Here is a 27,784-nt window from a genome sequence, read left to right on the forward strand (position 1 = left end):
GTGGAGGGTAAAATGCAGCACAGTGATTATTTGGTCAATAATGAAATGAAAATAGCTATGGGAGCACTGTTGCTAAGTAGCCATATTGTGTTTGGTTTTGGCTTTAATCAGGAACAGTTTAGTTCAGGGTTTCAATTGGTTAAAAAGCCGCAACAAAATTAAATTATACCATAGAAAGGATTAAATCACTACTCTTTAACACATTGACTTTTACAATTAATTAAAATACTATATAAGATGGTGAGTGAAAAGGAATTTTGGAGCGAAATTAGAAAAAATGTTCCAAAATATAAAAGACAGAAAATTAGGGTGGTTCCTGCTTTTACTATCCAGGCTTTGCAAGTATATTGCTGAAATAATCTTAATAATAATAACCGTTGCTTAATAATTATGAATATCGAAATGTAATTAACGCATTAACTGATGTATAGGAAAATACAGTTGTTGAAAAACCTCCGCGACACTCAATTTTCAAACCACAAAAACCGAAGCCTTCGGAATTCCGTAAATTCTACGAACAGGGTATATTACCGATTTCTATGGAAGGCGGCAGCTATGGCTCTAAATTAATCTGGAAAGTGGATATTCAACAATTAGACTTTCATCATTATTTGCCTATGTTTTTTGATGGATTAACAGAGACAGATCAACCATATAAGTTTTTGTCTGAGCAAGGAATTGCTGACATGCTAGAGGCTGGTGGACCAAAAATTCTTCCAGTTATCCCACAATTAATAATTCCCATCAAAAGTATGAAGTATAAAATTGATAAATTCTTGTAAAGAATTCAAATAATCTATTTGTATCATTTCAGATGCTTTAAATACCAAATTGCCAGAAATAGTTTGCACTACAATGCGAGCATTACAACGATTAGTTCGATCAGCGGATGGAATTGGAGAAGCTTTAGTGCCTTATTATAGACAAATTTTACCTATTCCTAATCTACTCAAAGATCGTGTTGGTAAGTACAATAATTTCAAGGATTAAGAGACATTCAGTTTTAAAATAAGTATTTGTTTACATTTCAGAGAACATTGGAGAAGGTATAGATTATTCCCAAGCTAGAGGGGAAAGCCCAGGAGATGTAATTCAAGAAACCCTCGAAGTGTTAGAAAGATACGGAAATAAAGATGCTTTTATTAATATTAAGTATATGGTACCAACTTATGAGTCTTGTCTGATGAATACATTAAATGTTACATAGAAAACTCAGGTTTAGAAAAGAAACTCTAATCAAACATGGTAGAGCTTTGCAATTAAAAGCTGTAATTGAATGTGAAACTATGAAACCATTTTAAAAACTTTAGGCTTTATAAAATATTTTATTGATCTTATTTACAACAAAAAATAAATTGTTGTTAAATTATTTCTCTCTTCACTTTTAAAAAGTATAGAAAAACTCTACTTATAACTTTCCAGCATCTTCTTTAAGAGTTACTGTTCTATTAAATACAAGCTGAAAATATAAGCGTAATTAATTACATTTACTATTATTAAATTAATAATATAATCAATTTTACGAACAAAATTACCTTATCTGGCTTGGAGTCCGGATCCACAGAAAAGAAACCAATTCGCTCAAATTGGAATTTTTTCAAGGGTTTAGCTATATTAACCAATGAAAAATCTATATAAGCGACAACTTCTTTTTTACTATTTGGATTAATATCGCTTAAAAATCCTTTTGGCACCTCTTTTGAATCTTCTGGATTTTTATGAATAAATCTTAAAAGTAAATTAAAATGCTTTACACCAAAATACATACACGAAATAAATTATGAAACTTAAAAATAATACATACAATCGCTCGTATAATCTTACAGATGCCAATGAAGGCTGTGACACCCAATGAATAAATGCCTTAGGCTTATTTTTTTCTGTTACTGGCTCTTGTGACACTATGATATTCACAATATTTCCACTCACATCCTTTTCCAAGCTTTCAAATTTCAAAATAACCCCTGCGTGCTTTAAGCCTACTGTCTGCTTAGGCGTTAAACGTCTAAAGCCCTTCTCATCGTTCTATAAGGAAAAACTTAGCGCATACATTTTAATTAATTTAAGAGTGCTGTCTTACCTCTTTAAAATCAGAAGTTTCTATATATAAAATTTCATCGAATACAATTTGGTGTTGACTTTTATCAGGTTCGTTTGGAAAATCTGATACAGCCAACTGGATAGATTTTTTATGAGGGAAATTTCTAATAGTAACTTTCACTGGCTCCAAAATAGCCATAACACGAGGTGCGGTAACATTCAACACATCTCTCACAGCAGCTTCCAATGCAGCTGGATCTACTGTTGATTGGGCGCCGGTTACACCCATACGCGCACAGAAATTATTTATCGCTTCTGGCGGATAGCCACGTCTTCGTAACGCGGTTAACGTGAACAATCTAGGAGAAAAATAAATCAATCTTTTATTGAAATCAGTACGACAAATATTGATACCGATAAAAACTTAACTCTACCTAGGATCATCCCAATTTTCGACAATTCCTTCGTCTATCAATTTAGCAATTTTTCGTTTCGATACTACGGTATAATTAACATTCAGTCTCCCATATTCCCACTGTACAGGGCAATATACATCTAGGGCATTACATAGCCAATAATACGAAGATCTTCGGGATTGAAATTCTTTAGTACAAAGAGAATGTGTAATATTTTCAATACTATCGCATAAACAATGAGTGTAATCATATGTTGGGTAAATACACCATTTATTTCCAGTTCTATGATGAGGTGAATATTTTATTCTATAAGCAACCGGATCTTGTTTACCTTCCTCTAATGTCAGTTTCATGCGAAGTGTTGCCTCTCCTTCATCCAGTAAAGCATTTTTCATATCCTACAGAAAAAAACATTAAATGATATTAAAGTTTATAAAATAGTTTTATGTATTAATTTAAAATAATTGTTACTTACATCAAATATTTGCAAGCTCTCTTCAATAGGCCTATCTCTCCATGGACTCGGTAATGGATCAAATCCTTTCATTTCCTCACTTTTTTGATGACAAACATATGCTAATCCTTTTTTGATAAGAATAACAGCCCATTCATACAGTTGGTCAAAGTAATCTGAAGAATGTGTGATTTTTGTTGGTTTATAGCCAAGCCATTCGACCATGTCTTTAATACCAACAAAAAATTGTTCCTCTTCTTTTTCAGGATTTGTATCATCATATCTTAAGTAACAAATTCCATCATGAGCAGCAGCATAACCAAAATTAATATTAATTGCTTTTGCATGTCCTATGTGTAAAATACCATTAGGCTCAGGAGGGAACCGAGTTACAACTTTACCTCCAGTAACTTCTAAATGCTCCTTTAGTAAACAATGTGTATTTGATGTTACTATATAACCCTCTGTTTTATAGTTCTCTCCAGGCTTATGAAAATGGACTTTTGTCTTCATTAGCTCACTTATAGTTTCTGCCCCTTCTTTCTCACTAGAACCTGCTGTACCTTTTGTATTCACTATTTCTTTTTCAATCTTTTTGGCTTTTGATTGTTTTGCAGCTTTATGTGGAAGTGAAAGATCAAATTCAGTTTTTGGCCCCAATAAATCAAGTAATTGCACATCAAATTCATTTTTTACAGCTTTTCCATCTGCCCATTTCAATATATTACGGACATCTTGCATAAGTGGTCCAGAATTAAAACGATATCTGTGCAATTTAATGTAAAATTAAATTATCATTTTATTACTAAAAACAATTAAATAATTTACCTTTTTTCACAAATTTCTTCTTTATGCTTTTTAATCTGTTTTTCTACTTCATGTTCTATTTGTTCTGGTGTAACAATGACTCCAATTCCACAAAATTCTTCAAATGCAGCTTTATCTATACATTCATCTCTTATATTGCTTAAAATATAATTTAAAGATGCATCAACTCTTTGTATAGTATCTAACTTTTTGTCCATAATATAGGATACAATAAATGGTATTTTATCTACAATTTGATTTTTTATTTTTGAAGCAAGATGGTATAAAAGAGTTCCTATTTCTGGTGTAATCAAACTGTTTTTATTGGCCTAAATAAATAAAGTAAATTAGTGTATATATCAATAGGAGAAACTTTAACATCACAAGCTCTTCTATGTATAAGAAAAATATAATAAAAATTTTAAATTATATAGTATTCATCAATATGTATTGGAGCAGCTAACCTCTGCAATAGCACATTTTAAATTCTTTGACACCTGAACGTTTTTCAAAGTTTCCTTAGCTTTTTGTTCACTTAAACCAAGTGACTGAAATAAAAAGACATCCTCCGATTCTATAGTCATCTTTATTTAATAAATTGTTATTAATTCCTCTACTGTCTGATGGTGCTGACGGACGATGGTGACAGGGTCACTAACAGGGTGACTGACTGACTGTGAGTACTGTGACCAGACTGTGACTGACTGAGGACACTGAGGTGACTCTGAGACGTCTGAGTGACTCTGACTGACGACTCTGTTATACATACATATATGTATGTGTATATGCATGTATGTATGTATGCGATCCGATCTCTGGATATAAATGATGATATATCCGACAGACCGGGCGGCGGGCCGACCGGGCGGACCGGGCAAAGTGGCGAAGAAGCGGGTGACCGGTGAAGTGAAGCCGCGAAGGGCATACGTCATACATACATATGTATGTCTACTAAGGCCCGGTTCCACAAGCCTTTTTTGAACTGGATTAAGTTAATTTTGCTATATTTTATGTCACATAGAATATAGCATAATTAACTTAATCCAGTTTAAACAAGGCTTGTGGAACCGGACGAACCGGTCCTATACTGTCCTAAGGCTTATGTGTTCCACTCATGTGGTCTTTGTGGCTTGTATAGATAATTTTCTCCTAAAAAGTTAATATTTCATTATAGATAGGAAATCCAGTATTTACGAAATATCATCATATTTGTGAACGATTCATATATATTTCCGAAAAAATGAGTGACATTTGCGATGACGACAATCCTCAATTAAGCAAGGAAACAAAAGCAATTTTGGAGCAATTTCTTGCAGAAAAGAGGGTTAGAGAAGAAGAAATGCAACTTCTTTCTAATTCTTCAAGCATACCAAGTACATTTTTTGAAGAAGATTGGGTATTCAAATATTAAACAATTTATTATTTTCAAACATTAAACACATTTGATTATAATTGTTTTTTAGCAATTAAGCCAGTTTTGGTACAATGAAGAGACTATAGATACTCTTATCAGAGGAGCCTTAAATGTAACTAATCCTACAGATAAAATTGCATTAATATCTTGTCCCACTTTATACTCAAAATTAAAAAGCAATTGTGGTGATAGAGAAAGTATGTAATTATATTCTTTTTTACAAATAAGCTATTTACATATTTTATTACAAAATATTTTTAATTTACAGTTAACATTTTTGAATATGACCAAAGATTTAAAGTATATGGTCAAGATTTTATACCTTATGATTATAAATATCCTCTACAATTACCTAGAAATATTTCCAGCAATTACGATTTAGTTATAGCTGACCCACCATTCCTTTCTGAAGAATGTTTGACTAAAATATCTGTAACAATTAAACATTTATCAAAAAGACATATTATAATATGCACAGGTAAGTTATAAATCCATAACACATTGGTGTTTAGGTGTTAAATCTATTTTTTTTTAGGAGCAGTTATGGAAGATTTTATAAAAAGATTAATGGATGTTAAAAAATGCGACTTTCAACCTAGCCATAGAAATAATTTAGCAAATGAATTTTATTGCTACTCAAATTTTGATTTTGATAAAGTAATAAAATAAAGTTATCTCCAATAAGTATATATTTTATCAATTACAGTTATCTTCAGGAAATTAACGATTACTTAAATTATAAGCTAGAATTTATATTTGATAAAAAAGTATTCCAAAGTATTTTTCAGTATTTTTGCTGTAATGAATATACCCCCTCCCCCCTTTCTTAGATGGCTTTGATAAATTAACCTACAAATTAACAAAAGTAACAAACCTACGGATCACTCAGCAGCACTCAGCGCTTACTAAGCGTTGCAGCAAATTAATGTGATTGGTTCAACAATCAGTGATTATTCAATTTGACTAATCATAATTGTTCATATTGGATATTTTTCGTAGCGCTAGCCGCTGAGAAAGCGGTTGTGGGATATGTCGTCGTGCCGTTCCGCAGTCCGCTCCCTAGTCCCTCCCAGTCCCTCCTATTCAGTTATTCAGGTTATTCACTAGTAACCAAGAGTAATATTTACCAATTTCTATTAAAATAAAAACGGATGTTTTTAAAATATAATTCTGTAAAGTTTTCGGTGAGTTTATCAGATTGTAAGTTAATTTTATATAAATTCGAATGTATTAAGTATTATATTTACTCATTCTTCATAGTTATCAAATACAGCAGCCACAATATTCATATAGGCTTAATCTATAACTACTGAAGATATATATTAATTTAGCCTTTGCAAAGCTCAAAAGCTGCAATGGTTACAGAAGAGCAACAGTCAGACATGGAGTTGGATTCTGAAAGAGTACCAGTACCCCAAATGCAAAGATCACTCGAAACTGCACCAATGGAGCTTTCCAATGAAAATACAAATCGTTTTAAAAGAAAACCTAGGTTTAGGAAGAAAGCTTTGCATGCAGCTATTCTTAAACAAATGGAATTCTATTTTAGCGATGCTAACTTAAGTAAAGATCGTTTCCTTTCAAATTTAGTAAAGGATGATCCAAGTAAGCATTGCATATATTTTAAAATACTGTAACAAATATATAAATTACAATAATTTTTTCAGATATAGATATTGAAGTTTTTACACGTTTTAATAAAATAAGAGAATTAACTACAAGCACAAGCAGAATTGCCAAAGCTTTACAGGCATCAAATATGCTGTCTTTGTCTGCAGATGGAACAAAAGTTTGCAGAATTACACCAATTAAGCAAAAAGAAAATGTTGATGAATGCACAGTGTACGTACAAGGTTTGCCACCAGATGCAGATCATGAATGGATCAGTTCAATTTTTTCTTGTTATGGATCAATTGCTTATATATCAATACCTAAATATAAAAGTAATAAAAAAATAAAAGGTTTTGCATTCATAGAATTTGATGTACCGCAAAGTGCTATGCAGTGTATCGAAGTAAGAAATATTGATCTTCATTCAGTGCTATACTATTTATGAATGTCAACTTAATATAATTCTGAATTATTACAGGCATTTAGAAAAAAGGGTTTTTTATTGCCTTTTCAAACTGCACCAGATGAGCTTTTAAGCATAAAAACGTTTGAAAATGCTGAAACAGATGACACTGTAAAAGAAAATCCTTTGTGTACTCAAGGTGCTATGAATTCAGACTCTTCAGAAATCTCAACAGAAACTTTCAAAGGTAATGTTTCTTTTCTTTCCAATGTGCTATCTATATGTTGAAAACTACAAATTGTTTACAGAACCAGAAGAACATTGTGATAAAATCAAAAAAGGTAAAAAAAGGAAACATAAAGAAATAAATAATATAATAGCTGACGAGCTGGAAAGAAAAAAAGAACTTAAAACAGACAATGGAAAAGAAGAAAACCAATATGACAGTAATGAAACAATTACTGATAAAGCTTTGCAGGAAAGTACTGATAAGAAAAAGAAAAGGAAGTTAGAGATAGTTCCAGAAACCATTGAAACCAACATGGCTATGGAAGAATCAAACATAAATGAAAATGGAAATAATGAAAAAAAGAAAAAGAAACGTAAACGAAGAAACAAAACTGAGGAAGGCAATAATAGTATTGGCCTACAAGTAATGCCAAAAAAACAATGGAAACAACTGAGGAATAAATATCTTGATTTACAGAGAAGCAAAATGAGACAGTTGAAACAAGATTTAAGAAAAACGAAATGGAATCAATGGTACAATACAGATAAACATAAGATTGAAAAAGATGATACTGAAGGAAAAGAAAAAGGCAACAAAGCAGATATTTCATCTACCTGCAGATTTTCATTTATTCCAGGTGTTATAGTTAAAATTCACATGGTTAAACCTTGCAAAGACCCCTCTAGTTTTAAGGTATATTTAATAAACTGTTTTATTATTTCAGCATAATTTGTTTTAAATCAATTAAAAAACTTTAATATTTTTAGAATGAGTTAAAAGGTAATAGCAACATAAAATATATAGATGTTTCCATCGGATCTTATGAAGCCTATATTAGATGCGACAGTGCAGAAGCCGCAATTTTATTTGCTGAAAAATCAAATTCTGACAAACAATTTACAGTTTTACAAGGTACTTAATAAATTAAATAATTTTTTTAACTGAAGCTAATATTTAAATTTTTTAATGCAGGAGAAGAGGAGAAGATATATTGGGATAAAATTTTACAGGACAGAGAAACAAAATTATCAGGCAAGATAAAAGTGAAGCAAAGGGGTAGGGAAAAACTCTTAAAAAAGGCTGAGAAAGCCCTAGGAAAACACATTAAATTCGAGGAAGTCTAAACTGTTTTATATTTAAAACAAATTCAATCAGTTTTGCAACAGTATTTTTAGGTAGTAAAGGAACTCTTTCTTTATTTATCCTAATATAATTGTATATTTCAGTTTATAATAAAAGGTATCTTATGTGTACAAGGGTTCATTATTTTCAATTTTGTTTTCGCTTATTGTCTTATTGTACAGAATTATAAGTATTACCACCGTCCTCCACCACTGCCTCTACCACCACCTCTTCCTCCTCTTCCACTACCAAATCCACCCCTTCCACCACCTCTACCACTGCCAAATCCACCCCTTCCACCTCTACTACCACCAAATCCCCCTCTACTACCACCAAATCCCCCTCTACCACCACCAAATCCACCTCTGCCACCTCTACCAGGTGGTCCTCCCTTTCTTATACCACCACGTTTAACACCTTTCTTTCCTTCACTTCCAGGAGGCTTTGGCAAAAACCTTTGCAAAGGCAATAGTTTTGCTGGATCTATAAACAGCTGAAATTTGCACATAATGAAAATTATTTTTCTTCTAGTACTAAACAGTAATAAAATATAAAAATTTATGCAACATACTTTTGCATCCTTTTGAAAACTAGATGCCTTAACATTTTCTGCTAGTTTTACTGACACATAGTAATCCCTTATGTTACCGAATATTTCGTCTATTTTCCCTATCTGCTGTTTATTTTCTGTATAAATTGGAGCATTGAAAAACGGTACATCTTCGATATCCACTTTAGCTACTAGATCATCTTGTGCAGTCCATGTGAAGTGGCCTAGTGGTATTACAGTTTCTGGAGGGCCTTGATCAAATCTATCACAATTTCATTTGAATTATAAAAATAGTGAATACAAAATTTGTACATATATAAGTATATAGTTCACTTACCCTCTGCCACCACCTCCACCGCGACCGCCGCGAAATCCTCCTCCACCACCCCATCCTCGATTAGAGCCACCACCACCACCTCCTCTATTAAAGCCACCACCGCCTCGGCCTCGAAACGACATTTTATTCAATCAGCAAGTGCATGTACCACGTGCGTAACCTATAACATAAACACCATGAAGTGCAGTAGAAGCGGTAGAGCGCCGTAGAGTGGCCGTGGCGTAGGCCGTAGAGTAGGGATATGGCCGATATGGGCGATGTTAGAAGAAAGTATCGATGTTTAATAAATCGACTTTTGAATAAATCGATAAAAAAGATCGATTATTCTTAAAAATAATCGATTTAAATCTATGTTTAAAATTTTATATTTTTCTCAATTATATATTGAATTATTATTATAAAACACTTAGGATAAACAGATACAAATAAAATAAATAAAGAATTATTCATTAATTTTATTTACCACTATCATCGCGTGAACAAAACAAATATATTATTTTCATATAATATAGTATATGTATAAATACTATATAGTAATAATATCTGAAATACATTTGTTTTCCATTTCTATTCTGTGGAAATAATTAAATACAAAAATACTTACAAGTTGTTGATGTAATCATTATTACAAATTAATAGGTGCTTTCCTTTTACACCAAAACTCAGTTAAATCTCAGTTATGTGACTCAGTTGAGTACAGTTTATGTTACTTAAATTGTATACAAATGAGTCGATCAGACTCACTTTAGGAGTAAAAGGAAAGTAACTAATATATACGTAGCCAGGCTCTGTACTGCTACATAGTCGATTTTCAAAAAAATATAATGGCCAAGTCAATGTATAGTTAACAAATTTAAAAATCACTTATCTATAATTTATTTAACGTGTATTATACATTTTGCTGCTAGGAGCTGTAACGTCTCGCGTTAGGAAGTATAAAAGCGCGGAGCTTTCGGAATTTAACCGTTTCGGGCACTATGCGTTCACCTAGTAAACCCGGGGTCGGTAGCGATTCGGGAGATGATATTGGAACTTACCTTTGAAGATGCTGGACAAAATCGTCTGTGGCGCAGTAACGGGACGTCTCCTAGGCTCGTGATGATCAATTTGTTTGAGTAGGGTAGCGAATGGAATGATAGAAGCACTGATTTTATGGTTTAGACAGAATTTATATAATACGTATGATAGCGAATACAAATATATCAAGAATTTAGCAAAAGTACAGACAGCAGTAATAATAGTTAAAGCAAAAGAAATAATGAGTGCGAATTCGAATCTGCCCGGGGTTTTTATACCCCGGGAGGGCGAGGCACAAACATTTTTGGGAGAGTGGTGGGGGAGCACGGGGAAGATGAGAATAGGGAGAATATGCATGGTTAGTCTACCCCCACCATGGCTGGCCCGAAAGTTTGCACCCCACCTACATTGAACTTACAATCTAGAGGCGTCAGGGCCCTTCTACTCGAGCTATGAGTTTGCGCTTCGTCGGGGGGGGCTTGGTTCCCGATGTCGGGAGTCTAGTTCCTCGTCGGAGGTGGGTACGTACCACCCCGAGCTAGATGAAGATCCCCCGAGCACGCAAACCGCACAGGCGGTAACCAGGCCCATGATCCTGGTGTGGCAGCGCACACATTCGCGTATGATCGTGAAGTTAGGATCATGAATGGCGCACCCGGCGCATGGTCCGCCGTTCGTGAAAGTGGCCAGGCACTTGGTGCAACGCTCTAACACCTTATATATGAGCTCCTGGCACGAGAAGCAACGAGCGTCCATGCGCCAAGTCTCTCTGGTGATCTCCACCACCTCGTCCATCGAGTAGTGCCTCTTGTGTGCCCGGGACATCAGATGGTAGCAATCGGCGCACAACATCCCGGGGTGCGTTTTGTTGGTGTGATGGGCTATTCTCATCCCCTGTACGAAGTATAGGGGATGACTACCCCTAATGCACCGTGTTTCCACGAAGGGGAACATTCTGCCTGGAAAGTAGAAAAGATGGTAAGGAAGGAGTAGTGTGGGTAGTAGAGGGAACTGACAAGCGGTAAGCGGAGAGTGCACAGAGAGATGGCGCGGCAAGCTATGAATATAGGTACTTATCCTATAGTAGATGAGTAGAGGAGGAAGTTCCGAGCTACGTCTCCAGGTGCCGCCTCAGTAGTTTGAGCTGAGACGTTACAGAGCCATTACGCTCCGCTTCACAAAACATCGAAGAGAAGGTATCTAAAAATCGATGTAAAGTCGATTAATCGGATTTAGAAAGATCGATTTTAAATAATCAATTTTGCAAAAAAATACATCGATTTTTCCATAATCGGCGATACATCGCCCATCACTATCAGTGGTTGCATTCGGTAGAGGGTAAAGTGCCATAATATTTTCCTATAGCAAATTTAAGGAACTTTGGGTGAGTAGTTTATATTATGCAGCACATGCCCTCTACCGTCTCATCAACTATAAAATAATATGATATAGTAATGTTCATCCTTCCTTAAACATTTATGTACTGTATGAGGTTAATTTGGAGATTATGAAATCATATATTTTTTCTTTCAGTTACAAAATGTTGACTGTATAATAGTTTTGAAATGCAAACTATTCTTATTTTTTATTGAAATTAAATAAAACTTATTCAGAAAACATACAAACACATTTTGATTATGCATGTCTACACAATTTAGTGGATACATTGACGTGTTTAATATTATCCTTTACTAAGGAGCGAACTCATAAATAGGTAAAACTTGTATGCATGTTTAAACAAATATTTGTATTCCTTTTTTAGTGTTTCTTCGTCTTCAATAAAATAATTTCTTTTTCATAAATTACGTAATGCTTTACTATTATTTTTTATGATACCATATAATCGTTTACAAATTCCCCTTTTCATATTACACAATTTTAATGTTTTCTACACTAAAGCTGAAGATATTTTTGATGAAGAATAATAGTTATAGCCTTTCTAAACACTCGCCTTTGAGAACCTTATAATTTCAGCATCACTTATCTACACCCAGATTTTAACAGTCTAATCTCACTAGTGTTATAGCTGTTACTTATTGTATTTTAAAGTTGCTTTTTATATTCCTCTTTTTTATAATATGAAAAGTAATTAATACACTTTATTTTAATAAATATTTACACAGACGTGCCAAATCTCATTTTCCTCATTTTTAAAAATGGTCGGAGACGATTCTTGTTGATCTTATTGTGTTGTAAACGAACCTGATTTTGAAATTACTCCAGTACATCAGATTTTTTTTTAATTTTTAGCTTAAATAGTACAAAATGGCTTTTTTCGCCATTTTCATTATTTTACTTCAGAGAACGAATTTTGTTTAAATTCCACAATTAAACCATATAGTATTATTCGTTAGCTTTAAAATCCATTTTCAAAACTTATTATACTAGCAGGATGCGATGCAATAGTGGTAATTTACAAAAAGAAAATTTGTTCTCTAAAATAAAAATCATAAACTGAGGAAAACAGCCGTTTTTCAGCCATTTAACTGATATTTCAAAACACCTGATGTGATAGAGAAATTTCAAAGCCACATTCATATTCAGTAAAAAAAATGGAAGAATTGCCCCCCCCCCCTCCTTCCCGTCCATTCTTGAAACTGAGAAAATTCAATTTTCCAGGTCTGTGTTATTGTTGAAGATATAAAGTCGTAGCAAACTATACATATTACAATAATAGCATAGATACCACACATGCTACCATAGGAGTTGTTGAATTGTTCTCATCTTTTCACACCGTTCAGAAAATACTTGTGAAATTTCCTTTATGGCTGCTGGTAAAAATTCCTCCATTTCCTTATCTCATTCTTGTATTACAATTCCAAATATTTTCTTCTTTTATATATAAGTTGAACTTCCTGTAATCATTAAACACGGTATGAGGATCTTAATTGCAGCTTCGAAACTCGACATATAATAATAATATGAAAAATACATTAGAATATTACAAATAATATCAAATCAACAGACCTATTAAAGACACTATCTCAACTAGACCTAAGACTGTATGATGAAATTTTTCTAATTAAATAGTCAAGAGTACTTCGATATGTAAAGTATTAGTGTTAATCAAGCATATAAACACAATATATAACATGCTATTGTTAGACAATATGTCAAAAATTACTAAGTTGATCTTTCACTCTTTGTCGAAGGGTATGGAAATTATTCTGTGGGAGATTTCCATTCTATGTAAACTTCAGATCAATAAAAAATTGAAGATGGCTTACAATAAATAAATGATTAAATCTGTAAAATAAACAAATTACATCCACAAAGCATACAAAAGATTTATTCTTGAATATGCACTTATTATATACAAAAGATATACTTATCTAAAAGTATTTTTGTTATATTCTTTGTGCATATGCCATATGGCATCAATATGTATAGTGAATGACAGGCCATTTCTCTTTGGTTTTCTTACAGAGATGGTTATTATACTTTTAATTCTTTTATGCCTCAAACTTTCTATATTACTTATTATAATCTTTTAATTTCAGCTGTAAGTATCAATGCACACACATTTACATGAAAACATTTTTGGATTACTTGTGTTCGTAAGTTTCTTCTACTCGCACGCATGCGCACAAAATACATTATAATATAGTCTACTCATCGAAAGCTCCATCCCTAGAAAGTAACTATAAAATTTTATGGCACTTTACCCTCTACCGTTGCATTCAGTAGGCAGAGACAAATGTTGAGGGAGCGGTGTATGTTATTGGCTATTACTCTTAGATCCTATAATTTTATCCAATAGAAGTAGAAGTTTAAAAAGAATTACTTAACAGTTCCGCAACTGTTGTCTCTACTGAATGCAACCAGTGATGAGCAGTGAACAGACGGCAGCAAACAGCTGAAACAGCACAGCAGTATACACATTCAAGATGGAGGACTTGACAACCTTGCCAAATATAATTCTTGGGAATATAGTTGAGAAAAAGCACGATGTTAAAGAATTTAGTTTTGCTTCAAAAGCAATGAGTCCACTAGAAAATGTGGAAACTGGATTTCCAAAAGTTTTTTTTTCAGATGATATGGTGAATACATATTATAGGTTACATGGTTTTCATTTTTATCATGTTGGAATTTCTTTCCTCTCACCCTTAAAAATGTTCTATTTGTGTAAAAAATGAGACTTGCACAATCCCTTATTTGTTGGACATCTGAAGCTTACTTTTAATTCTTCTAAAAATTATTTTGATTGATTTTACAAAAATTTTATATAGCATCTGTTTTTTAGAGAATTGAATTTCTTATTAGAATTATTGTTTAAATTTTTTACCACCCATAGATTTGAAGTTATAATTAATATTCTTAAAGATCTTTAAAGTCAATGTCATTTTAATTTAAAGCTCGATTGCTTGGTAAAATTAGTTAGAATTGCTTGATAAATCAGAGATTGGCAGAGACTCACCTTTACATAAATAAAAACATTTACAAGGATAAGAATGCAAAATTTCCATTTTAATGAAAATAATGGTAGCATTCGGTAGAAGTAGCAGTTATAGAGCTGCTACCAAAATACTCAATATATTTGGATGTTTAAAAAAAATGTTACCAAATTGATCAATCATCTCATTATTTAAATAGCTGCCTTTTTTACTGAATGCAGCCAATGACTACCTTATATAGGTATAAACCAATGAGATGGGATATTAATTTGATTCTCTATTATTTAGAAAACTAATAGTCGCAAGAGCTTATTCTATCAGAAACTTTCAAAGGACAAACATATTTCAACAGTTTACTCTAATCAAAATGAAAATCAAATGGTTAATGAAGATTCTAGCGTTCTGATACAAGGCTCATGGGCATCTGAAATTCATAGATCAAATATAGACAAACTGAGTCAGATGAGCAAGGAAGATATCTTGCAAGAGAAAAAGAAATTAGAAGCTACTTTGAATCCAGAGTTAAAAGAGTTTTTAAGGAAGAAGAAAATTGCTAAAATTGTAAAACTGGATAATAGTGAGGCTGAAAAAATGGATATAAAAAATATAAATATAAAAAATAAAATTAAAGAAGAGAAAATGGAGGATGACATTGATATAATTGATACAATAATACCATCTGAACTAGTCAAAGAAGCTAGTAAAAAGGGCTGGCTTCATATGGATAATGTGGAATCAGAAAAACTTAAATGGATGGAGGATGTAAAGTATGATGAAAAAAAAGAACTAAATGCAAATGAGCCATATAATGCCCGTTTTGATTTTAATGGTAAATAGCATCAGAAGAATTCTCAAAATAAATGGATGAAATATATATTTATTTTTGTGCAGGTTTGCTGCTACCTTATAAGGATGAAAGCTTAACAATAGATAAAGGACTTCATCATCATGGAGAAGAGCCAGACCGTCCTGGATATTCTCTTCAGGAACTTTTGCAACTCAGCAGATCTTCTACACAACAACAAAGAATCGCTGCTTTTAATATTTTAGCAAATATAATTGAAAAGAGTCATAGAGGCTGGTATGACAAAGCTCTCCATCCAGCTCCCCTATCTGCTTTAAGCGAAAGAAACATTCTTTTGCTTCTTCGATTTTCTCTAGATGATACATCAATAGCTGTAGTTACAGCAGTGTTACAAACACTAAAATCATTTCTTTGCTGCAAAGAAGATGAAATTTGTTTAGATAGGCTATATGGTTTGAATAATTATGCAGAACCGTTTTTATTTCCATTGCTCACTGATGTAAAAGACACCAGTGATTTAAAAGATCATGAACTGGCTCAATTAGATGCAGTTGGTGCCATTTTAAGAACTGATATCGTTCTAAGATTGAGGTAAAAATATTTATTCTTTGAAAAAACAAAACTTGTTGTTTTACACTGTTTTTTTTTCAGATACATCTTGAGTGAAATGAGGCCTTCACCAGTTGGAGTCACAGCAGCATTAGAGATTTTAACTCGTCTTGCCAGGCATTCACAGAGCAGTGCATTAAGCTTAGCATCCACAACATATTTATTAGAAATAATTGTTTCTAATTTTATTCCTTTAAGTACAGACCAATTAGGTATAACTTATTAAAGCTGTAATTAAGTGTAATTAGTTTATTGTACAATTAGGTTTTATTTACAGCAATGCAGGAACAAATAGATAATGCTTATGGTATTCCCATGATCCCAGCAGTAAGATTCTGTAGAGTTTTGGTTACATATGCGGGAAAACCGGCAGCTGAAAAACTTGTAAATCTAAAAATTGGCCAAAAAATTTTCTCTTATATTACCAGCGATGTTGGGTAAATAATAAATCATTTCAGTGATTATTTGACTTGTTTATTAAAAAGTAGATAAAAAAATAATTTTCTTATATCATTGCAGAATACACAATATTATTTTGAACATAGAAGCACTAAGACTCTGGAAATTATTATTAACCCATCAATTAATATTGGACAGCATTGCTGGAGCGCATCTGATATTGGCAGCCCAATTGCAATTTTTATTGAGCAATCATAACATTTGTGAATCTTCAGAGTTGAAATCTGAGTATGCTGCCGCATTAATTGCCGTTGTTAAATGCGAACCAGCACATTACCTTAATATTTCCATATTATTGACCAAATGGAGCACGCAATTATTTTTCGTAACTTCGCCAACTGTAAATTAATTTTATTTTGTTTATAAATAAATTAGAAAAAATGTGCTATTTGATAATTTGATACTTCTGGTTAAATTTCAGTGGAGCAACACAAAATTAATTGCAGAATCTTTACTGGCAGTCGATGATATAACTAGTTTTAAAACAGAGTGGCTGAAGACTCCATCAATTTGTTCAACTTTGTGGTAAGTTTTTTCAGACTTTGGAAAATATATTTTTCCTCATATTAATCTTATAATTTCAGTTCAACGTCAAATTTGCTCAGTGACTGTCTGTTGGCAACAGAAAGAGAGCCAACCTGTCTTCCAAATTTGGGAGTTGTAACTCAGAATGGAGAATTGCAGCCTTTGGTATCAAAAAAGTCTTGCATTTTATTTTTAGATACCGTAGCTAAAATATTATACGAACATTCTCTAATTTCTGATATACAAAACTTGTTTGATCAATCAGAGCTAGGTAGATACTTACTGAAATTGGAAAAATACCAATGGAGTTTAGAAAACTCTTGGTACACGCGCACAGAGTTGTCATTCTTAACGAATATCGTGAAAATGGCGTCGATCATGGGCGGAAAATTGGAAACATCGAAGCAACACTTGATTTGGAAAATTTCCATAAAGTTAATATCAGCACTCCCAGCTGATCAATCAATAAAGGTGCGAGAAGTATTAGAAATAGCTTTGTCAGACGAAAATCTGCAGTTTGAAGCCGTGACGAACAAACTATCGAATTTGAAACTAAGCTCTCTAACTAGTATGATTGATATGAATTTGCTATATAATGTTAAATCTGTATACCAAAAATACATAAGTTATAGCGGGAATTGGAATCAAGCAGCGATGCCAAAGGATTGGTTTTATTTACCATTAGTGCATATTTATACAAATTGTAAAAATAATGGGTCGTGTAACAAACAAAGCAAGGATAGCATTATAGTAGTTCTTAGTCTAGAATTAATTCTACTCGATTTATTAGAAAAGTTATCTCCCAGTTTAAGATTTAGTAGATTAGTCTTAGTTTATTTATGCGAAACTATTTATTTGGATAAAGATGTATCGACGCTGTTGACAGAAGCGTTTTCTAATTTATTGCAACAGAACTATAAAAGATTAGACTTTACAACAAAATTGCCAGGACTGAATTCATTCACGGATTTGTTTACAGCGATGTGCGAGCAATTTTGTTCTTCTTCCTATGGTGATGATGGATTTTCCAATATTTTGCTAGTGGTATTGGCACAAAGGCACGACGTTCATTACAGAAAATTATTGTGGTCTGAGCACGCGGGTGCACTTAGATACATGAGAGTATCAGTGGAAAATCTGCTCATCCCCATTCAGGAATATCTTTACCCCGAGGAAGAAGATATTTCTTTAATCGAGTGTTACTTGACCAATCTTATCAGGGGCATTGCTAGAAAAGAATGGTGTCCCGTCCCATATTTAATAGCCTTTCATCATTCTGCGATGTACTTAAAACGAAACACAAATATCGTGAAGTGTATGCGAAGAAAGATAGAAGAAATTAATGATAAAAATCTGGCTAATGCTCTGCTAAATTACAAGCCAGATTTTCTATATAAGATATGAGTATAATTAAGATATGTATATAGATGAAGAATATGTATATAAATTTTTCATTATGAAACTATACAAGTATTATTTTCTAATATAGTTCCTTAGTAATAAATTGTTCAAGTTAAGAAGTCCCATTCATGAAATTATAATAGATTTTATTTTCTAGTGAAAAATAGTTTTCTGTAGCTCTCTATGTCACAAGAGATAGAATTGAGAATTTGTGTACCAACGATTTTCTTTTATCATGCTTTAACAATTCGCAGCCTCTTATGTGAGACTATGGTTTCTCTATATGTTAGAATTAATCTTTGTGAATATATCCGGATACATACAATAAAAAGTATGGAATAAGCTTAATCGATTATTCTCGACGGCAGTTTATATCGTCGTGTGTCTTGTACAAATATTATAGATATAAGTTAAGAGGAGCTTGCTGGTGCTCTTTAATTTTACTACAAACTTTGATAAACAATTTACATGTCTACATTTTCTTGTAAAATTAGGCACGCAATAAGGTACAACAAGTATTTTTTAATCTTTTCAAATCTTAAGTAACCAGACCTGAAACTTTTTTTAAAAAACTACAATTTATAATCCCTTGTCAAAGAAAGAAGTTACAAAATGATGAATTTAGCTTTTGCAAGCTGTATCCTGTCGCACAGGAAGAGGAGAGGTTTTCAGTTTCCAATAAGTCTTCCTGTTGAAAGTTTATTAAGAAAAAGTGAGTTTTCTGTAAAGGGGCGAAGATTTAATTTTAAGATTCTACTCCTAGCTTCCTGTAAGTTTCTCTGTCGACAGTGACGAGTCTTCCTTCGACAGAGGAGCAGTCGAGTTCGATGCAGTGGAGTTTGGCTCCCCATTCACAGTGGCTAGAGTCATCCAGTCTGTAATACTTGATTTGAAGGCAAGTGGTGAGAAAACCCGAGCCAAGAACTCGCATGGCAATCGGCAATTCCTCACGGTGCCCACGTGCACTGGCCGTAATACCTTTCGTGCTGTGATAAGCGCTATAAGCGCACGCAGTGCCGTCCCTCGCCCTCTCTATAGCCTCAACTTTCTTCCCTCCTATACTCAACGACCTGCAAAACAATTTTAACATCCTTCATCGTTTTCTACAACATCAATTTCATTCATCTATAGCTATACTTATTCTAAATTCAACTATATACATATGTATAATTTTTTATTCGACCTATTTACATATTTATAACGTTTTATTATCATTACCCCAATTATTAAACACAACTCCTAATTTATAAATTTAAAAGAAAGCTTTTATTTTCATTGCCTCGTGCTGTAATAAACTGTGTTCTATTTTTGCTTTATCCATTTTAAAGCTTGTTTTTTTATTAAAAGGGGCAATGATGTTCGCTGTACTTGATACAAAGGCTGATTGTATAAATTTTTAATACTTAAATCTAGTTGTAGAGAAAAAGGTTGTATAAAGGAAATTGGAATTGAAAAAAAAGTTAGTAAGACTTCTAAATTGGAGAGAAATAATTTACAAATTTCCCAAAGGTAAACGGAGCCTAGACCTTTCTAGTACCATCATTTATTTTTAACCCTCGTTTCACTAGCGAGGAACCTTTGCATCAGTTTCCGGCGGACTTTTAAATATAAATTTGTAAATAAACTAGAATTAGCTCTGTCCTCGATTGTTGTTTGACGAAATGTCATCTGTCACTCAATGCTAAACGAGAAACGACGTTCTACTTTAATCTATTTTCAGAATTTCTCCAAGTTCAATAATATCGATGAGAAGAAATTGGTTAAACCAATATATAACTTGCAAGAAAATCAGGGTTCATAGGATATTACTACACTTGTATGCTTTGTCGAAGAAAATGTTATCAATAATAAAACACTATGATTGTGTGTTAATAAAAGGATATACAAAAATAAAAAAAAATTCTCTACTAGTAAGCTCACAAGTGAAAAAATAATAATGTGGTTGGACCAAAGTGAATATCTTTAACGCAAAAGAGAAAAGTGCACAATGGAGTAAACTATAAAAAATAATAGTAGCAAATATTATTGAAGTGGATAACATCGAAGGAGTCTGTCCGAAACATTGCAATTTAAAAGGATTGCGTAAAATTTTGATAACAGTACTGAAAATGACTTTGAAATGAGGAGAAAGTCAGGTACAGAAATTAGAAGCACATCTAGATTGGCAAAAATGATCGGAGGTAAAAAAAAATAAAATTAAGAAAACTTTTTAATAGCAATTATCTTCAGAATAGTAAAGAAGTTACAAATTCTATGTAAAATAGAAGGTGCTGATGTAATGAGAAACGAAATCAATTAAATCAGTAGTTAATGGAAAGATAATATTGATTCAAATAACTAAATTAGTAGTAAAATGATAAATTCATGAAGAAAGATTAGGGAGCGAATTAGTTGGTGAATTGATTGGAATAAAGTTGAAATGAATGGTAATAGATGGCTTTATCTTTCACACGTTGCAGGATGGATCGATTAGCTTGGCACACGTTGCATGTTTTATAAGTGCAAAATTGCCAGCACGAATTCCATACGGCTTTGCTTGGCTGTTAATCTGCTCTTTCGTCTATTCTGGTTAGCCCTGATTGCTATATAGGCATATACGATAGCGATCCAACGGGATTGAGACTCCACTTTTTTCTACACAAAAACCGACTAAATTATCGAACCTTTCCCTTCCAACTCTCTAGCCGTTTTACTATCGCCATAAGATCACGTCTTCCATCGACCCCTAACAAACTCTCTTCAGCCTTCTTTTGCATTGCATAGTTCAAAAGTCTTCATCTTTTAAAACAACATTCTTCGTCAATTTTAATTTCTACTCAGCCCTTATTTTAACAAAATCTTTTCTCCTGTAATTTATTTTTTAGGCTTTCATCAATTGATTACCTAATTGAATGCAATCGACCATCTCTATTTTTCCAAGCAAGAAAGCCAAGCCAATCTGCATATTTGCCTATTAAATATTTAATTCTTCCAATAAGGTTTAATTTTTGCAACTTTTTGTGTTACAAAAAAATCACTCAGTGTGAGATTGTAAATTTGTTGAAGCAATAAGTATATAAAGTAAGAATAATCTTTTTTTTATACAAAAATGCTGGAAAATATTAATTTAATGTTAAATTTTTATTGCAAAATTTATGTTTATCAGAAATGAACTGGGGTTGTTTGTGTGTAAAATTGATGGGGCTATAGGAGTCGGGGAATAAGAGATTTATTAGAAGCAGAATATGGGATCTTTGGATGAAAGTGAAGAAGCAATTTTTTCTAGCTTTGATATGTGAGCGTACATATTATGTATACATTATGCTTATATGTGTGTATAGTGGATCGATTTCTGGTAAGAAATGTAAGAAAATATAAGAGCGCCAGTTATCGTAAGATCTTCGACGATGTTTATTTTTTCAGGAAACGTAAAATATGTTCCCCAAAGACCATAAGTAAAATGCTCCCTGGACGTTTTCCAACTAACGTGAAAAATTGGAAAGTGCAAAAATTATTTCACAACTTTCCAGTTTGCTTGCAAGGCCGAAGAATGTAAACAAATTAAAGTCTATTGAAGAAATTATATTGAAGAGAGAGAGAGAGAGAGAGAGATACTATTCATTAATTTTTGTCATAGGAAAATATCACTGGATTCAAAGAGGACTTAACTATAAAATCATTTTGCAAAAATTGATAAGATAAACTATTAGAAGAATTTATCAGGATACTGCAGAATACCGCAATGCTCAATGTGATAGAAATTAAATGGGATTGTAGAAGCAGACAAATTATTTGTTCGCTGTTAAGAAGGAAGACGAGGAATAGAAGGAAAAGGAGATACTTTATTGAAAATGGATGAAAAATGAGGATTGCAATAAGGAAGGAAAGTTTCTAAATACACGTTTGCAATACCAAACTAAGTAGAGTATTCTATTATTCAGTTAGTTGGTAGGTTGGCGCGCTATACACACGAAAGGAGGAAGGAACGTAAGTGCTTCCGAGAATACAGCACGTTTAAATTTATCCATTTTAGCATGACTTCCAGATATGAGCTTGCAAAATGCAACCCCTCCCCTTCCTTCCATCCCCTAATCTTTTTGTCACTTTACATAACATTAAAATAATAAATATAAATATGTACAAATTCTTCATCCACAAAAAATTAATTCTCAGTTTTTCAAAATTATTACTAATTACTAGCCTTTGCTGAGGCCAAAAGTCAAAGGTTATTAAAACAATTTTTAATCAACAAAATGTGAATTTACAAACTTAAAGAAACATAAAAACGCGCGTGTACCCATTTTGAAGCAATCATTTATATGCATATAAGTGCAAATTAAAGAAAGTAGAGCTTTCTTGAATAAATAAAATATAGCTAGTGAATTTACAATAGATTATCTCTAGGTAAAATCCAATAAAGGTGAATCTCTGAAAAATACTATAAACTCGTTGAAGCCAGTTAGAGCCAATAAGTGATCTGCAATAAATCCATTTGTATAGGGTGTTCAGAAAGTATGGGAACGTCTGAGTATCTCGAAAACTACAAGTGTTTTAGACAGAAGTGAATGATAGATTTATTTAATACTTTAGAAAATGTATCAAACAGACATATTGACTTGACCTTGGGGAGGGGGGGGGGGGGATGAGCCAAAGGAAATTTGAAGGTCGCCTTGAGTTTATTAAATGGAATCCCCTATACTTTATTACATATACTTATAACTGACTTCAAGAGCTTTCTGAAACCTTCTGTTCATTATTTTATTTCGTCCATCGGTTTAAGAGGTAGTTCTGTTTCAAAAAATGCGTAGGTGAACAAATACACGTGTGTGAGTAGCGTTCACGCACACTATGTTAACCGAACTCATAAATATATGCAGTTTCAATTTGAGATAACCCATAAATGCCTGGATGAAATGAAAAAATGAAACGAGAGTTTTAAAAAGTGTCTAATGTCAACTACAAGAATATTCAATAAAAAATAAGATGTCCATTTTAATAACAAAAAGTGACCTTCATATGTTTCCCATCATGCTTCTCAAGGTCAAACAAACATAATCATCTAACAGATTTTTTAAAGTATTTTTAAAAATTTCCATACAACTTTTTTGTAAGACGCTTAGTGTTCGAAATATTTTAGAGTTTCAATTTTTTTGAGTACCCCGCATATATAATATATCCTTGGTCCAATGTCAAAACCATAAATGTGCAAAATTGATTATTTTTCCCTATTTACTTAAAACTAGTAATTTTTCAAGAAAATTGTTATCAACTATTTAAAAGTCGTATAAATACTAATAGAACGGAATTGGTTCACTAAAAAGTCGATTTTTCACAGAGCATTTATACTTTAAGTATCAAATATCTATGCAATTATGACTTTCTACATTTATTTACTTGACTTGGTCCGCGACGATATATCCTCTAAAATATTAAGCACTAGTATCAAAAGTCCTTTTGATATAATTTTATATCATTTGTGCTATTGTGGAAGCACGCATATCCTTAGAGTTTTTTGTTTGTTATTTTCTCAGTGTTTCACGTTGCAAAACGTTCGTTACGGAGTTCTGTCTCTTCTTAAAGTGACAAGTGTAGTTGAGTACGTCTTTGACCCCGTAAAATACACAAGAGGTTTTACAACCTTTGCAAGAATAGCTTCTCGCATCTTCGGAGAGTGGCTCATTTAGTGCGAAAAAGTCCCAGGCCAATTATGGACTTTGTAAAATTCATCTTTATCTTTTTCTCTTTTTAAATAAACACAAATTTGAATTACAACATGAAAACTGTCTTTCATGCGATTCGATCATTTTTAGCAGTTTTTTTTTTTAATGTAAACTTTAATTACTGCAGTGCAATAACTATTTCATTATAGTGCAATGATTGGGAGTATTGTAAATGAGAACATAGTTGTTTTTTTGCTAGAAAGAAGAAATTCTAGCGTTTCGCTTATTCGCATCAATTTAACCTACCGCACTCACGCTGGCTCTATTATTGCGATGTAACTACCTAGAAATACTCACGCACACAATTGCATTGCAGCAATTTAAACATCTATAAACGTTATCCTTCAACAAAGCCAACGCGACTTTCATTAATTTTTTAATGTTTGATTCAATTAAGCTCTCGATTCTTTTCTGTATTACTGCATGGTATTCTATTCCGTTTTTCTAGCTTTTTTTTCATTGCTCCATTTGGCTAAATTACTAATAACTTCTGAACACAAAAAAATTCTATAAACTTTTCATCGATCACCAAGGAAGGCCTCATTTTTCAAAGACCTTCAGGAATTAAAGTCTACCATAACAGCATACTTGACTAAATGTTATTTTTCCAGTTTACTAGGGTAGTAATCTTGATAAATATTTTATTTAATAAACTTAAAAGAAAATATTAGGTATTTTATATAATTCCAATTTTTCACGTTACCAATAATCTGGTTTTATAATAACGGTATTAAGAAGGATAAGGATAGTTATAGATTATGAGAAGAGTAGGCTTGGATCTGGCAGGGAATCCAGGTAGTAAAAGTGTCTGTTAGATAAGACAGCTTCTGGAATTTATTTTAGTGAGGAGCCTCGCAAATATATTTTAGAATAATGGATGTGTGACGTCAGTGTTAGCAGTATTAATGTAAAAAAAGTGATTTTTTGTTCAAATACCAACTTTATATGCGCGATTTAATAATAGGAAGCCGTCGTAAATTGCAGCTTTAAGAAAGGTTAGGAGCTGACAAAACGACCTAGTAGTAAAAGTGGTTGTTAGATAAGACCACCATCTGGAGTTTATTTTGGTCTAGAGCCAGAGAAAATTTTGTAATAATGAACGTAACGTGACGTCAATGTTGATTATGCCGATGCAAATGAAGTGGAAATAATTTTCTAAATAGATGTTACTTCAATTTAATAATAGGTAGCCGTTGTAAATTGCAGCTGTTATAGGGGAGGCTAGGAACTGACAAGGCATCCAAGTAGGAAAGGTGTCTATGAGGTAAGACCAACATCTGGCCTCTCTCCCACGTTCCTCACCTTTTCACCTCAATATTGCAAGGATTCAGTAAATTCCCGTGGAAATTCGCCAAATTTTCTGCTCCACTACGCCTCGCGAATCTTATTAATGCAATACTTCCCTCGCCTCCCATCAACCACCGAGTTCCATATACTCGACTTTTTATTACTGCCCAAGCTTATTTCCGGCAAAATTTATTGTCAGTCCGATACCATAAATGCCTTTACCTCTATTCCCAATTGTTAAATCTCATCATTATTCTCCATTAAGAAACGAATTTTTGCACTTTATTAAAATACATTTCTTCTTGTGCCAGAATTTCACTTAAAATTCTCGGAAATTCCATAATGTGTGGTGAAAATAATTCGGTGTTAATTGGTTTTATCGGAGATGGGATTAAACGTGAAATAGCCCCTTCGTGATAAAGTGAATTGAAAAAAACGAAGAAATTTCCTAAAGAAAATTTAAACCTGCGAGAAGAATCGTTTTTGTCTAATTGCACGAAAATGAGATGATCGAGCAATTTGAATCGATTATAACAATTGAATTAACAGAGAATGAAGAAGAAACAAACAAGTAAATATACAAAATAGTCTCAGATAAAACGAAAATTAATACAAATATTTACAGAAAGTATTCTTAAATTGATTAAATATTTAAGAAATATATTTTATGAGCTTCAGTGCTACCTAGGAGTGTTAAAGATTTTTAACTTACTGCAAGAGCTGAGGGGGCTTGAAGCTGATATCGAGACGATACGTGGCATCGCAGCTAATCTTTACTGTTTTTAATTGGCGAAATCTGGCAGAAGTTTCCATTTTACAGTAAACAGGACCTGCTCCGGGTTCCTTCCTGAGGGATAAGGTAACCCGGAAGTGACCATCGGCGCCCCCCATCTGGGGTCTCTCTCGCCTTTTTAACAAATTATCGCATCGGCCAATCCTTCGCTGTTTTTCAGCTTCTCAAAAAATTCACGAAAATATACGAATTCCCTCCCGTCAAATTTCTCATGCAACCGGAGATTGTCTTCATCTTTCCACCACCATTAACCTTAATGCCACAGAAATTTTCTTTACTCAACTTAACTTAACGCAAAATGCATGAGATCCTTAATCCTCAGTGTTCAATATGGTTCATAAAAATTTTTAAGTAAAACTTATTATAACGTTATAATTTAAGGGATAATATTTGTTATGATTTTTTTCTTGTTTCTTTTCTTTCTTGTAGAGAAAGAGGGAACTTTTGACGTAAAAAGAAAGAGAAAGACAGAGAGATTGATATGAGGTATTTGATAAGAGTTAGGAAAATGATGAGTTTTGATTATTATGGAAAGATGTTTTTTTATCAATTGCCGGTGAAGAAAAGTAAGAGACGCAAGCTAAACGATGTTCGCTTGCTTAGAGGTCGCGGGAAACTGCAAGTTACGGGCAGAAGGGAAAAGTTCGACTAGACTTGCGCCCCAGCTATTCCCAGATACTATGAGTTTAAACTTCTTGCGGTAATCGGACAACATATGCGGGTCTTCTCCTCCCTTCTTATATATCGCACACATTTTACTGATTATACCATTTCACGAACCAAATCATTATTATCCAAAGGTAACCATTAAAAATCGTTCACACCTAAACCAACATATTTTTCATTGTTTGCACTTGATTCAATAAAACCATTAATTAGAGTTCTGCCAGTTTTACCAAATTAAATCATTTCTATTCAGTAGTCTCCTTGGTAATTAAGCTTTCTCAAACGTTAATTTCAAATTATTTGAATAATGTAGTTTTTCCATGCGTTTTCGGCAAAAGATGTTGTCAAAATTTATACCTTGTATTGTAAATCTTCATTGATAGTTTTGTGAATTTTAGTTATTTTCTTGTCTGCACCAGTTTAGACATTTTTAACGGTGACTCCTGCACGAACCTTATACTTCGCTTAATAACCTTTCACGATATTGACCCAGGTCAAGGCGAAGAAGTTCTATATAGAGAGCCTTTACACTCGTTACTGGAACCTCCAGTTTTGCCTGATAGGTGCCCTTATCAAGCTTAATTTCAAGGACGCTAGTTCTATGTTCTTTTAGAGTTGCACCAGCAAAAATATCTAACTCTCTCTCTCTCTCTCTCTCTCTCTGTTTGCCAGAGCAACAAGTAACAAACGAACTTTCCTTCACCAACGAGATCAATACTATCTGAATTCCCGATTTTATTTTTATA

General features: G+C 32.9%; 7 protein-coding genes across 9 annotated transcripts; 4 read left to right on the forward strand and 3 right to left on the reverse strand.

The window, feature by feature from the left end:
* The first annotated feature begins 214 nt into the window (after window positions 1–214).
* LOC136773893 (parkin coregulated gene protein-like) lies at window positions 215–1,369 on the forward strand. The gene is made up of 4 exons (XM_066727841.1): window positions 215–342; window positions 432–750; window positions 815–964; window positions 1,032–1,369. The coding sequence occupies exons 1-4, from the start codon at window positions 238–240 to the stop codon at window positions 1,205–1,207; spliced, it is 750 nt and encodes a 249-aa protein (XP_066583938.1). The 5' UTR covers window positions 215–237; the 3' UTR covers window positions 1,208–1,369.
* On the reverse strand, window positions 1,258–4,612 carry GlnRS (Glutaminyl-tRNA synthetase). The gene is made up of 8 exons (XM_066727837.1): window positions 4,182–4,612; window positions 3,739–4,046; window positions 2,932–3,676; window positions 2,475–2,854; window positions 2,081–2,399; window positions 1,805–2,025; window positions 1,536–1,728; window positions 1,258–1,459 (listed from the first exon to the last, which is right to left on the reverse strand). The coding sequence occupies exons 1-8, from the start codon at window positions 4,299–4,301 to the stop codon at window positions 1,409–1,411; spliced, it is 2,337 nt and encodes a 778-aa protein (XP_066583934.1). The 5' UTR covers window positions 4,302–4,612; the 3' UTR covers window positions 1,258–1,408.
* Window positions 4,613–4,757: 145 nt separating this feature from the next.
* On the forward strand, window positions 4,758–5,815 carry LOC136773895 (EEF1A lysine methyltransferase 1). The gene is made up of 4 exons (XM_066727843.1): window positions 4,758–5,113; window positions 5,181–5,328; window positions 5,400–5,609; window positions 5,667–5,815. Exons 1-4 carry the CDS (start codon window positions 4,958–4,960, stop codon window positions 5,798–5,800), a joined length of 648 nt encoding a protein of 215 aa, XP_066583940.1. The 5' UTR covers window positions 4,758–4,957; the 3' UTR covers window positions 5,801–5,815.
* Window positions 5,816–6,155: 340 nt separating this feature from the next.
* On the forward strand, window positions 6,156–8,507 carry Larp7 (La related protein 7). Of its 2 annotated transcripts, none has more exons than XM_066727839.1 (7): window positions 6,156–6,315; window positions 6,392–6,736; window positions 6,799–7,145; window positions 7,221–7,392; window positions 7,454–8,067; window positions 8,142–8,286; window positions 8,347–8,507. In XM_066727839.1, exons 2-7 carry the CDS (start codon window positions 6,487–6,489, stop codon window positions 8,496–8,498), a joined length of 1,680 nt encoding a protein of 559 aa, XP_066583936.1. In that variant the 5' UTR covers window positions 6,156–6,315; window positions 6,392–6,486; the 3' UTR covers window positions 8,499–8,507. The 2 variants fall into 2 exon arrangements, with proteins under 2 accessions (XP_066583936.1, XP_066583937.1); XM_066727840.1 differs by having other exon boundaries at window positions 6,198–6,315; window positions 6,497–6,736.
* A 40-nt stretch (window positions 8,508–8,547) lies between these two features.
* Window positions 8,548–9,605, reverse strand: LOC136773894 (probable H/ACA ribonucleoprotein complex subunit 1). Its single transcript, XM_066727842.1, has 3 exons — window positions 9,384–9,605; window positions 9,068–9,308; window positions 8,548–8,989 (listed from the first exon to the last, which is right to left on the reverse strand). The coding sequence occupies exons 1-3, from the start codon at window positions 9,503–9,505 to the stop codon at window positions 8,690–8,692; spliced, it is 663 nt and encodes a 220-aa protein (XP_066583939.1). The 5' UTR covers window positions 9,506–9,605; the 3' UTR covers window positions 8,548–8,689.
* Window positions 9,606–14,202: 4,597 nt separating this feature from the next.
* LOC136773211 (RNA polymerase II-associated protein 1) lies at window positions 14,203–18,617 on the forward strand. Of its 2 annotated transcripts, none has more exons than XM_066726671.1 (8): window positions 14,203–14,440; window positions 15,083–15,623; window positions 15,686–16,190; window positions 16,251–16,420; window positions 16,486–16,645; window positions 16,728–17,007; window positions 17,089–17,192; window positions 17,252–18,617. In XM_066726671.1, exons 1-8 carry the CDS (start codon window positions 14,288–14,290, stop codon window positions 18,594–18,596), a joined length of 3,258 nt encoding a protein of 1,085 aa, XP_066582768.1. In that variant the 5' UTR covers window positions 14,203–14,287; the 3' UTR covers window positions 18,597–18,617. The 2 variants fall into 2 exon arrangements, with proteins under 2 accessions (XP_066582768.1, XP_066582769.1); XM_066726672.1 differs by having other exon boundaries at window positions 14,354–14,457.
* Window positions 18,618–19,336: 719 nt separating this feature from the next.
* On the reverse strand, window positions 19,337–27,253 carry LOC136773212 (CB1 cannabinoid receptor-interacting protein 1-like). The gene is made up of 2 exons (XM_066726673.1): window positions 26,292–27,253; window positions 19,337–19,663 (listed from the first exon to the last, which is right to left on the reverse strand). The coding sequence occupies exons 1-2, from the start codon at window positions 26,468–26,470 to the stop codon at window positions 19,339–19,341; spliced, it is 504 nt and encodes a 167-aa protein (XP_066582770.1). The 5' UTR covers window positions 26,471–27,253; the 3' UTR covers window positions 19,337–19,338.
* Window positions 27,254–27,784: the final 531 nt, after the last annotated feature.

Source organism: Prorops nasuta, unplaced genomic scaffold (assembly GCF_024137725.1).
Source record: "Prorops nasuta isolate Cenicafe-Biocafe unplaced genomic scaffold, Cenicafe_Pnas_1.2 PNAS00005, whole genome shotgun sequence".
In the NCBI taxonomy this organism is placed as follows: Eukaryota; Metazoa; Arthropoda; class Insecta; order Hymenoptera; family Bethylidae; genus Prorops; species Prorops nasuta.